This window comes from Cyprinodon variegatus, unplaced genomic scaffold (assembly GCF_000732505.1).
Source record: "Cyprinodon variegatus isolate N-32 unplaced genomic scaffold, C_variegatus-1.0 Scaffold95, whole genome shotgun sequence".
In the NCBI taxonomy this organism is placed as follows: Eukaryota; Metazoa; Chordata; class Actinopteri; order Cyprinodontiformes; family Cyprinodontidae; genus Cyprinodon; species Cyprinodon variegatus.
The window spans coordinates 379,314-391,704 of NW_015150548.1; the positions used below are offsets into that span (position 1 = coordinate 379,314).

At 39.8% G+C, this 12,391-nt stretch overlaps 1 protein-coding gene across 4 annotated transcripts; it reads right to left on the reverse strand.

Moving 5' to 3' along the window:
• Nucleotides 1-2,770: 2,770 nt before the first annotated feature.
• Nucleotides 2,771-11,329, reverse strand: LOC107084243 (gap junction gamma-1 protein-like). Of its 4 annotated transcripts, XM_015373987.1 has the most exons (6): nt 11,129-11,328; nt 9,082-9,083; nt 4,996-5,275; nt 4,694-4,919; nt 3,840-4,511; nt 2,771-3,755 (listed from the first exon to the last, which is right to left on the reverse strand). In XM_015373987.1, the coding sequence occupies exons 3-6, from the start codon at nt 5,233-5,235 to the stop codon at nt 3,742-3,744; spliced, it is 1,152 nt and encodes a 383-aa protein (XP_015229473.1). In that variant the 5' UTR covers nt 5,236-5,275; nt 9,082-9,083; nt 11,129-11,328; the 3' UTR covers nt 2,771-3,741. The 4 variants fall into 4 exon arrangements, with proteins under 4 accessions (XP_015229473.1, XP_015229474.1, XP_015229471.1 ...); XM_015373988.1 differs by lacking the exon at nt 9,082-9,083 and having other exon boundaries at nt 4,996-5,256; nt 11,129-11,329; XM_015373985.1 differs by lacking the exon at nt 9,082-9,083.
• Between the last annotated feature and the right edge of the window lie 1,062 nt (nt 11,330-12,391).

The window sequence follows — 12,391 nt, forward strand, 5'->3', positions numbered from 1 at the left end:
TTTTTGACCATTCTTCTTTGCAAAACAATTCCAGTTCAGTTAAGTTTGATGGTCGCTGAGCATGGACAGCCTGCGTCAAATCATCCCACAGATGTTTAATGATATTCAGGTCTGGGGATAGGGATGGTCATTCCAGAACATTGTTCCTATGGTTGGATGCCTGAGTAGATTTGGAGCAGTGTTTTGGATAATTGTCTTACTGAGATATCCATCCCCGGCATAACTTCAACTTTATAACTGATTCTTCAACATTATTCTCAGGTATCTGCTGATATTGAGTGGAATCCATGCTACCCTTAACTTTAACCAGATTCCCAGTGCAAGTATTGGCAACACAGCCCCAAAGCATGATGGAACCTCTACCAAATTTTACAGTGGGTAGCAGGTGTTTTTTTTTTTTGCCGCCATGCATTACGCCTTTTTTATGACCAAACAACTCAATCTTTGTTTCATCAGTTCACAGGACCTTATTCCAAAATGAAGCTGGCTTGTCCAAATGTGCTTTTGCACACCTCAAGCGATTCTGTCGTATCACTCTTCCATACAGCTTCTCCTGGTGCAAAGTGCGCTGAATTGATGAACGATACACAGTGACACCATCTGCGTCAAGATGATGCGGCTATAAAGTTAAAATCTTAATGAAGTTACAAAACCGTAAGTCGATGAAAATCAGTTAAAGGTATTCAAATCAATAAAATGATTAGGGTAACAAAATTTTTGCACCTGTCAAATCTAGTTTTAATGCTTACCACACATTTTCTGTTAGTCCAATAGACCTCAATTCAATACTGAAATATTACCGTGTCCATCAGTTATTAGATATATCAAATTGAAATAGTTTTTGCAAACACCCAAATATTTAGAAATAAAAATAAAGATCAATAGGGGTGCCCAAAAGTTTGCATACCACTGTATAGTCCATTGAAGTAACACATTTTGAAGTGGTTCTTGGCTTAGTGACTGCTGGCTATGAGCTCACTCAACACTGAGAATATTGTAAACTGTTGCTCTATTGCTTATGACAGTATGACACAATCTGTGCACACGGCTGGCAAAAATAATTCCATTAAAATGTGTATTGCTCAAGGTTCTAAGACATTCTCTCTGTAAAACTTGCAAGAGTAGGTTATCTCATGTGAAATGATTTTAACTTGAAATTGCAAACACAAATATGTAGTTACCCTTTTTTTCTTTTCATAAAAGTTTTAGTTTTAGAAATATTCAAACCCATTCCAGCAATTTATCTATGATCCTACTTTTAATAAGGCAGTTGCATTTAATGGATTTGATAGTAATTATTTGTTCTTAAATTAAAAATTCATAAGTCACTGCTTTTCAAACTTACCCAACCTATGGTTTTTAAAGCTGAATAATTGACTTAACTATAGCAAAAAAATAAAACCCCATCTAAATCCCATTGTCCACTTTACAATTCTGAAATGAATGTCAAACTTTCACACAAAAGAGTTTTAATCAAGTTTCATCAAAAGACATGCCTAATTTTATTTTATTTTTTTTGCCTACAAAGCACTTTTTTCAGTATTATTGTTTAGTGGTTCTTAAAATATTGTTAGCTCAGGAGCACCCAAACACATTTCCAATTATGCTGCTATAGGTTTAAACTGTTGGATATGGAGACTACTTTTCCCTATCCAGTTTTGCATGATTTACTGTTTTTCTTTCCACCATTACATGCATTCTCAGTCTGAGGGATTTCTAAAAAAATAGACTATGCAAGTAGTTAGCCACTGTTGCATTATATACAAAGAGCACTGAAAAAGGGGGAAAAAAATAAATATTTCCAGTAGATGGGAATGTAGGCTAATCCTTGCAACATATCAAATACCTTAAAAAATACAAAATAAACATTGATTTTTGTTGGTCCAAACCACTGATCTCCATTTACTGGATTGCTGATTGCCTGTTGGTAGTACGGGGTTGAAGTGAAGCCACTGGCCGCCATATTGGTACTCCCTAGTTAGAACGGTCGCAATGTAAACAATACGTGCGCTACAGCATGATGTTCTTATTTTCAGGGGGGCTTAAGACTTTCAAAATAAAAGAAATTCATCACATCATAAGCAGATTACTTGAACTTATAAAATAGGCACATCACATTGCATAGTTAGTATATAGTCAATAAATCATGTAACACTATAAAAAATAAAATTGTGTTAAATACAGATGTACCAAAAGTGCTAAACTGATATACAGTACATTGAATATACATTAATTTATTACAGTTAAGGCAATTACATTTGACATGTCTGATAATGCATGCTAGCTATATATAAAAATAAAAACTATAGCATCATCTGCTTAATTACTACATTGACATTTCACAGTGAATTACTTTCCATTTACTGTACCATTTTCTTACATTAGACAATCTCTATGGCTAATTTAGTCAATATCTTCGATTCAGTCCAAGATAGCCAGACTAATATTACGCTACATAATATGCTATAAAATACATTGGCGTATATATTGATTTTCTTTGTTAGTACATCAAGTGGATGTGAAATAAAATGTGGAATGTCTTCCTATGGACAGCACACCGTTTTTGCAGCCAAATGCTACACATGAAGGCATTTGTACGGCGTGTCATTTTCAGGCAATCAGCAATCCAGTGCATAGAGAAGCCTTTAAGAAGGGAGCTTAGTCATAATCCATCAGTTTATGAGCAGGAAAAAAAAAACAAAAAAAAAAAAACAAGATGTTGGAATCAAATATATTTATTTACTCTGAAGACAAAATAATCTCTAGTTACAAAAAAAAAAAAAACTACAAAAAAAAACAAAGTAGCCATTTAAGGAGTACCATATACCGGAATGATGTCCGTAGCAAAAACTGCAAGTGAGATGATACAGGAGTGGTCTTGTCTGCAGCCACAAGTAAAAGTAAATAGAAAGCTATGGAAAGGTTTGAATTCTGAAGTTACAGATCAGTATTCTAATGAACTAAACATGTTTGCATGGCTTTAGTCCATTTTCCTTCTCAGGATGCAACTGATAATGGGAAAACAACCCATCTTTCTTGGAACTAATTGGCTGAACTCTCCTACATTCTACTTCTGAAGCTGAAAGCTGGTAAAATGATATTTATTTTAAAAGAAAAAAAACAAAACATTTCCCATTAGTTAAGGGTTCAAGCATTGCCCAGGTATATTATTTGGCCAATTGGACATTTCTATGGTTCAGGAACCCCAGTACCCAGTTCTGTCGACTTAGCCAGCATGGGTTAAGCAAACCTTGCCAGGAAAAATAAAAGCAATGCACAAAGTCCAACTGACATACCCTGAGGCTAAGCTCTTTAACAATCATAGAACAAGCCTCAACACTCAGTCACAATTCACAAAAAAGGCAAACTGTTGGCTCAGCCAGATAAATATGGAGCTTTTAAAATGTAAGCTGGATTAGGACTATTGCATGGTTACAAAGAAACAGGATATTTGAAAGATCTGGGCTTAACTGAAGGCACAGTTTATGTTTGGCAAGAAGAAAAACTCCAGACGTAGCAGGCTTTCAAGTTTAGTGTCACACAAATTCAGTCAGCAGCACTTTTGCTTTGCAATGACCACCAATACTGAAAGGCACAACTCTTTCATCCACACCGACACATTCACACACCAACACACGCTTTGGTCTTCCTCAGTGGTCCGACTGTCCCCATGTGTGCCCCCCCCAAACATTTAAGGCCAGTAGGAATGGAAGGACAAGACTTCTGAGGCTGGAAGCACGCTCAGGCACGTATTCCTTGAAGGGACAAAACCAGAATTGGTTAGTATTTAAGTTTCAGCAAACATCAAGTTTTTACTGATCTATCCACTTTATCCTTACCCTTCTCACTAGACTCTCCTTGCTTCTCCTGTGCGAAGTTGAGGCGGTTCTGCTCAGCAGCTGTCTGTACAGTTGTGTTTACCTCCGGGCTGCTGCTGCGCGAGGGGCTTCCTTCATCTGCTTGGTATGCAAGATCCAGATGCTGCTGCGCCATCTTCAGATGCCTTCTCAGCCGCTCCAGTTCCCTGGACGAAGGGCCCTCGTCTCCAAAGCTCTCTCGCCCGGAATCGCCCATCGGCAAGTCCCTCAGCTTTTCTTTCTTCATGGTGGCGTGGTATCCTGGGGGAGCCGTGGGCAGGGAGCGGGATGAGGGCGGACGCGGCCGACGCTGGGAGTTGAGCAAGGCGCGCCTGCGGAAGGTGTCGCGTATTCCGCCGATACCCAAATGGATGATTTCGAGGACGGTGAGGAGCAGGCAGAGTAAGGATACGACGTACATCACCAGCAGGAAGATGGTTTTCTCAGTAGGTCTGGACACGAAACAGTCCACAGAATGTGGGCAGGGAGGCCGAGAGCAGACATAGGATGCTGTTACATCAAAACCGTAGAGGACGTATTGGCCAAAGAGGAATGCGATCTCAAAGGCAGAGCGCCACAGGAGTTGGCAAACGTAGAGTTTCATTAAGCCATCACGCAGAATCCGTCGTCGGCCATCGTGTTTTGTTTCGGTACCTTCAAAAGGAAAAAAAAAAAGAAAAGGTTTAAATGGCAAGTTAATCTCTTTTCTGTCCACACAGACAATTTCAAGCCATTCATCCAATCTCAATCAAAGGATTCCAAGAGGGGTAGGCGCCTTCCTCAATGTTTGGATAGCAGGAAGGCTAGCCTTTATTCTCAATTCATTGCTGCCGTACCTTTTTCAGTTTTTTCTGGCTTGTCCTGTTCAATCTCCTCAGATATCATTGGATCCTCCTCCCCGTTGTCCTCTGCTTCCTCATAGTCCCGCACTGCCCCACGGCTGACGATAGGCATCCTCTTCTTTCTGTTGCGAACCGGGCGGTACTCCGAGTCGTCCATGCGAGCTATCTTATGCATGGCAAAACCAAGATACATGATGGTGGGGGTGGTGATCATTATAACCTGAAAGAAAGGTTTGTGAAGAGGTTACCAGAGGCGACTGAAAGCAACAAGAACTCCTTTATGTTGGGTACCCTACCTGAAAGATCCAGAATCTGACATGCGAAAGTGGAGCAAACTCATCGTAGCACACATTCTCACATCCGGGCTGTTGGGTGTTACACACAAATTTACTCTGCTCATCGTAGTAGATCGTTTCGCCACCGACGGCCGTCAGCACGATGCGGAAAATGATGAGCACAGTCAGCCAGATCTTTCCCACAAAGGTGGAGTGGTTTGAGATCTCATCCAGCAGACGCGTCAGGAAACTCCAACTCATGGTGTCGAAGAACCAGAAGCACTAAAAAAAAAAAAATTATCTGTGGGAGCAGAAGATAGAACACCAGTATAAGTCAAAGGGTTTTGAACAAAGCATCCCAACCATAGACCCTGGCACTTTCATAACTCCTCATTTACATAAATCAAATCTTTCCAATGGTCCAAGAATAGTTGCTGGAAGCATACTTTCCCCCCCCCATTTTAAAAGTAAAATGTATAAAGCTTTGAATACAAAATCAGTTTAGCTAAAACTCTAGTTATCACAACTACAAAACCTTATAAAAGGTGTGAATTGTTTCACTAAAACATCTAATGGCATGTTTAAACAGATATTTTCTGACTGTTTGTTTTGAGAAAATACAGAGTAAATTTCTTCCAGTATTGTTGCAAGCAAAAACTGTTTTCTAAATGGAAGTTTTAATCCTTTAAAGCCCGATCCACGAATAAAACAAAGCAGAAAATTTTTTGTGGTTTTAAGTCCTTATTTGGCCTTTTAACAAAAAATGTAAAAAGAAAAAACAGAAATACATTCTTGATAATTACTATACGATAAGTCAAGATTATGTTTTGTGTAGTCTTCTGCCCTCTGTTATCAGGTATATCTGATTATGTACAATAGGATTTTGAGCAAAGTTTTTACCATTAAATTATACAAACGGTGTCAGACGCAAAACATTTCAGAAACTGTATGTATCAAATATGATACATTTGGCATTACAGGGTCAAAGAAAATAATCTGCTTTAATTTTGCAATCCAGAATCTCAAAAATAAGTTCTACCTGCTTTTTTAAGTTCATTACTCACCAATCACTGTCAGTCACTAGTTTTAACAGAAAAAAAAAAACGAGTCGAATGCATTGTCCTTCCAATTTCCAAACATTTAAGGTGTTTGGTGAGTGCTTGTCTGCTAGATCTAAATTCACATGGACTCCAACTACAGATTTGCCTCAGCAAATCCACCTCCCATCCGGTAACGGAAAGGAAGGTGTTAATTGGGTCCAAGCTGACCGTGAAGCTTATATAAAACTGAAGTGTAGGTCTTGTTTTTTTAAAGCTGTAATCAGAGGCGTCTTGTGAAATGTTGCTCATTGACGTGAACTGGTTCAATCCTCTAAAAACCCACGTTTCCCACATAGTGTTCAGGTCTTTACTGTGCCTTCACACCTAAGCTGAAATACTAACCATACTAGAGTTCACCTTATGGAGCCACAATGAACTCATTCCAGATCCTAAATGGTCAGCCTAGTTCATCTTAGCTCTGGGGGTGGTGACGTAAATGCTGAGCACTTCAGTTAACCCTTTAAAGCCCGATCCAAGAATAAAGCAAAACAGAAAATTTCTTTTTTTTGGTTTGAAGTCCTTATTTGGCCTTTTAGCAAAATATGTAAAAAGAAAAAATACATTTTTGTCAATTTATTTCTATGCGATAGGTCAATATTTTTTGTGTAGTCTTCTGCCCTCTGTTATCAGGTATATCTGATTGTGTACAATAGGATTTTGAGCAAAGTTTTTACCATTTAATTATGCCAAAGGTGTCGGACGCAAAACATTTCAGAAACCGTATGTATCAAATATGATACATTTGGCATTACAGGGTTAAAAGGGGAAAAGAAAAGCTTGACAATGTCAAAGTAAACCGGACCAACTGACGGTGAAGATTCTCCTGTCCTGTTTTTCCCTCCGTCAGTCTTAATGAGGCCACAGGTGGATCAGTGTCTGAGGTTTTACACAACACTGCCCCAGCAAACCCGGGTCAAATGAATACAGCAACCGTTCAGCAGCTATCAGGGGCCTCAGAGGCCTGAAGGTCAAAGCAGAGATCTTCTAAAACCTTCAGGAGAGACTTTCCGAAGGATCAGCATCCCGGTTATGTCTGCAGCCATCCGATTCATTAATTAAATGATTGTCAACCAATTTATTGTTGAGCAAAAAAAATAAAAAAAATAACCAACTCATCAGTAATGAAGGGAAAACGGTTCAATATACATTATACAGTATAGTTTAGATCAGGGGTGCTCAAGTCCAATCCTCAAGAGCTACCATCCTGAAACTTTCAGATGCATCTTTTCTCTAGCACACCTGGAACTAAAGGCTCAATCTCCTCATTTAGCCCATCAGAGGCATGGTAACGAGCCACTCATCTGATTCAGGTGTGTTAAAAATGGGGCGCATCAAAAAGTTGCAGGATGGTAGCTCTTAAGGACTGGACTTGAGAACCCCTGGGTTGGATAACACATATGATCCATCTAAAACTACATCATTTTACCTTCAACTGGTTCAGCAAAAACACATGAATTGCAACCTAGAAACTAGACAGAAAAACAAACATTTTCCTTTCAATTTCTGCTTGCAGAGCATGTTTTTTTTGCAACAGTGGAATAAATGGTAGATGGTTGCAACAAGATTACTGATGGACCATTTAAAGCTAGTTGTCAAGCTTTAAAACGGTGCCGACACTGGGGAGGGGGGGTTCCCACTGAACCAGGCGAATCCAATCTGTGCAGGTTCAATGTAAAAGATTGGACTTGCCTGCAACCGTTGGTTCAGTAGAAGAAATACAAGATATAGAGATGACTTGTTGACTACAGACACCTCCCACATATCTGTCCTTTAATCCCTAGTCTAATTTAAAGAGGTTGACTCTCCAGTTAACTATTTGAAGGCTTTTTAACCGGGCCATTTCATTTTTACGTCGTTTCAACCATTCCCAACTACTGCCCTACCAAAAACACATTAGCTTTATGAGCGCGAGCATTTTCACCCACTTCTTAAGAGTTTTTTTTAGGCTGCTTTTTCAAAATGACGCCTTGGGAAATGATTCTAATAAAATCCATTTGTCTCTACACGTTTTTTTTTTTGGGGCCCTTTAACTGCGAGTTCTGGCTTCGATTTGCCAACCTATAAAACTTAAATCTGAATATTTGGGGGTTTTAATCGTCTTGTTGGACAACAGAAGTACTTGGAAACAAATGGTTGTTTTCCCCCTTCTTTTTCTAACACTTTATAGACCACATGAATAACAGCGCAAAGAATTTGTTCCCAACCATTACTCAACCAGATTTATAAGCATTGCCATTACTCAAACAGCCTTAATTGGCGTTATAAAATACCCCCAATAACATCAAACTACCAGCTTTACACATCTAAAGGATCTTTTTTAGAAAAGTCGATGATTGTGAAGAACTTAATTTCTCAGAGTTGTGTAAAACTCAGCAAATTAATCAATAAGACAAATGCTCTACAGGGGTTGGTGAGACCAAGGTAGCCGTACTCCATGGCATACCGAGCTTAATCCCAAAAGAAATGCAAGAGCCATCCAGTAACTGCTGCCAGGAGACCCGCTGTGGCTTTTGATGGTAGGAATGATTGTATTGAAGCAATGAACACACTCAGGAATTTATTTACCACCTTCAGCCCTTTAATGATGTCAAGAAATTACAGAAACAGGGCAAAGATCCACAACAGAATTGACTGTCGTATCTCCATTTGCAGAGAGACCCATGTTCAGGGGAAAAGAAAAACTATGGAGTGAATTTGGTTCCATTATTTTGAAAAAGAAAAACATGTTTTCTAAATAGATTTAAAGGGATTACTCAAGAGTAGGGGTAAGGCAAACAATTTCTCGGAATAATTTTTTCTACATGCTGATTGATTTTGGGGCTAAACCTTTTTTTAATCCAATTTTAAGCTTCTATTTTGTGAAATCTCTTCACATTTCTAAATAAATTCCTTTTAAATTTCCATATTTTTCAGATCACATATTTTTGGAATCTCGCTTTATAGATCACATTCTCTTGACTTCTCTTCTGGGGGGCAGGCTTTTCTCTGGAGTGGAGAGAGAAGTGACATCTACACTGGTATGCTGGACGTTATCATTTTTATTGGTCAAAAGGGGCCGTTTTATTGAAATGTTATCTGGAAGAATTTTAAATATATATACACATGAATGGAGACAGCAAAGTTATAGAAAACTTTGATTTTAACTTTTTTTTGTTTTAAGTTCCATCTCTGGATTGCATTTACTATATTTCCATCTACAAAATGTGTTCTACATTTGCAACAATAATGGAACAGAATTCACTCCATATAAAAAGCTGAACGGCATCGAGGTTTAATGGGGTTTTCAGAAACCGAACAAAAACAACCCGATTCAATGACTCACCAAGCTACAATGGTCTCACTCGTCAGGTAAACCCTTCAGTAAACTCCTACCTTCCCGATGACTGAACACTGGAAGGCCAGACTTGCCTGAACGTGATGCTGATGGTGGAAACACTCGCCTCCATGAGACCAAAGGAAAAAAATAACAGTGGAAATTATGGCTTTCAAAAACCCCAGACCTACCAGACTCCTACTCGCAGAGACACGGTGTCATTAAGTCAAACAAGCCTCTAAATGCCGGTTCTTGCTTGTGGGAACATGCAAACATTTTGGACCAAACGGCACCTTTGTGACCCTGAAAGAAGAAAGCAGGAGACGGAACAAGCCGAGATCCAAGGTTTACGCCCACCTCCATGTACTGTGGGAGGGGGGGTCCGGTCTTTTAGCCTCAACTGACCCAATCCCACTCACTGGTGATGGCTTAGTTCTCACAGCTACATTTAAAAGCCTTTCTGGCAGTAACCAAAGCAGATCTCTTTAAACCTCCAATTAAGAATAAAAGCCTCAGATATTAAGCCCATTTTTTTGGGGTTTGGAGAATAAGCATCTCATTTCAGACAAATCCCCCCAACCCGCTTTACCATTAATGATACCTACAATAAAAAGAATCTATTGGACCTCAAAAACACCTCCTTAAAGTCAAGATCAAGCATATTTCTGTCAAAAAGGAATTTACCAGACATCAGCAATTGCTTCTGATTACTTCTACAGGTGGGGGACACCATGACCATCAATCCCATCATGCAAACACTAACCTCAAGGAGAACTTAATGGCTGTAAGATGCACCGGATGGTAGGACAGGGTGTTTTTAAGGAAGCTTTGAAAGTTTAAAGGGTTTTGCTTGAAATTACTCAACTTTGACATCCACCCTCCTGAAAGGCAGCAACAGCTCATCATTCAGCAATTCCCACCCAGATTTGTTTGTAAAACGGTGGCTCGTTTACTGGTGTGGGCACTGATTTAATGGCTTTTTCTCAGCTCCAGGAAGGAGGCTGAAGGAAGGGGGCAGGAGAAATTTGGGCAAAAAGATCTGGACAAAGCAAAAGGCGAGTTAACATTCCTGCTTAACCAAAACCAGAAAGCCTGAATTCTTAGGGTTCACAGAGCAGACGGAGGAGGGGGGGGGATTGAAAATCCCTTTCATGCAGTCTCAGGAATCCAAATGTCCATCATGACTTCCCTCATGGTGCCAGCCATGAGGTTTAAACCCACAAAGCTCATCATGAAATGAGCCTTTTTTTTAAAAGATCCTTGTGATTTCAAAAGAAGCCACCAAAAAAAGGAAAAAAATTAAAAATAAGAACCTCCACAGAGCATGAACACACTTTGCTGAGTCAGACTTAAATGTTTTGGAAATTGTGGGATTTCAGGAGGAAAACAAACTGCTGCCAAAGTTATGTGGGAGAAAAAAGAAACAGACCTAAAAAAAGAAGATTATAAGAAAACCTTAAAGATATTAGTTGGTGAAATAATTCTTTGTAGCCAGAAATTCTTTTTTTTAGAACCCCAATTCAATTAATTAGCAAGCTTTTAAAAAATATGCAGTTTTTCCATTGAGGCTGGAAAATAACTCACCTCTTTACGACTGTCCAGAAAAAAAAAAAAACTTAAAAAAATGCAAAACTATGTAAAAAGTTTTTTTGTACACCCTAAAACCTGCAGGAAGCTTTAACCTGAGCAGAAGACGAAGCTGACGAGTCTGAAGTGAGTTTTGTTGGTGCCAAACACTCACCGCGTGCCCCCTCCGCTCCGCTCTTCTCTCCTCGCGCCTAATTGCCTCACCAGGTTGTTCTAATTAACGCTCCCTCAGGCGCGCGCGCTCTCCCTCTCCCTTTCTCTCATTGACGTCCGAACCGGTGTCCGCTACGAGCCCATCCGGTCCCGCTCTGACCCCGTGTGTCGGGGGCCCCGAAAGAGAGGACAGAAAGGAGAACTTTGACTCCTCGCCTCCTCCGCCCCGTTCAAGAAGAAGGAGGCCCCTGCAGTGAAACCTGAGAACCCAGACACAGACTACCGTTCCGACAAAGAAGGGACCATGAGAATCCCATTACATGTTTCATAACATGTTGATGCTGTTCAAGTGTCACCGGGTAATTTAAGGTCTCCCATCTGGGAGCGGAGCAGCTTCCAACCTGTTATCACTGAAGAGCTCTATTAAAAATAACATTTCAGATTATTTCATTGACAAATCCAATCTAATTGAATAATCTCATACCTATTTTAGGATTAACAATAAAAAAGCAAAAACCCACTCTTTTAATCATGTACATTTCTTATGAATTAGAATTAAAGATTTCAAAGTTAATTTCAGTAACTCTAAAACCATTGGCGTACACAGACTTTTTCAAGGGCAGGGACAGTTTTCAACAACGGCCCCCTCGGTGCCCCTCCGTTGTATTTATGGGCAGTGGCGGTTTTAGGGGCGATTTTTTATTTTTCATGGGGGGCCACAGAAAATAAAAATGAAACAACAAAAATTGCTAAAGTACATCATTTTAGATAAAGTGAAATTAAGGGCCAATTGCAGCCCTGGAAACCTCAGATCAAGCAAATAAAAAGTGATATTTTGTCAAAATGACTAAAGTTAAAAGAGCAACAGCTTCCCACTGCTGCAGTGTGAGGCAGACGCTGCGTTGGTCCGTCGTGGAGAACAGAGAGCTGAGCAGAAAGGCGAAGCTCTTGATTTACCAGTCAGTCTATGTACCTTCTCTCACCTATGGTCATGAAATCTAGATCATGACCCGAAAGATCGAGATCCCGGATCTAAGCGGCTGAAATGAGCTTCCTGTGCAGGATGGCTGGGCTTTCTCTTAGGCTACGTTCACATTGCAGGCGTTGATGCTCAATTCTGATTTTTTTTTTTGCGAAATCAGATTGGATGGATGGATGGAGGACAGATGGATGGATGGATGGATGGATGGATGGATGGATGGATGGATGGATGGATGGATGGATGGATGGATGGATGGATGGATGGATGAAAGATTGATGGATT

Excerpts from the sequence above, each read along its gene's own strand:
- LOC107084243 (XM_015373988.1), bottom strand. The coding sequence starts at position 5,235 with ATGAGTTGGAGTTTCCTGACGCGTCTGCTGGATGAGATCTCAAACCAC. Across the intron at positions 4,920-4,995 it reads TCAGATTCTGGATCTTTCAG|GTTATAATGATCACCACCCC; the intron begins GTAGGGTACCCA and ends CCTTTCTTTCAG. Across the intron at positions 4,512-4,693 it reads GCCAGAAAAAACTGAAAAAG|GTACCGAAACAAAACACGAT; the intron begins GTACGGCAGCAA and ends TTCCTTTTGAAG.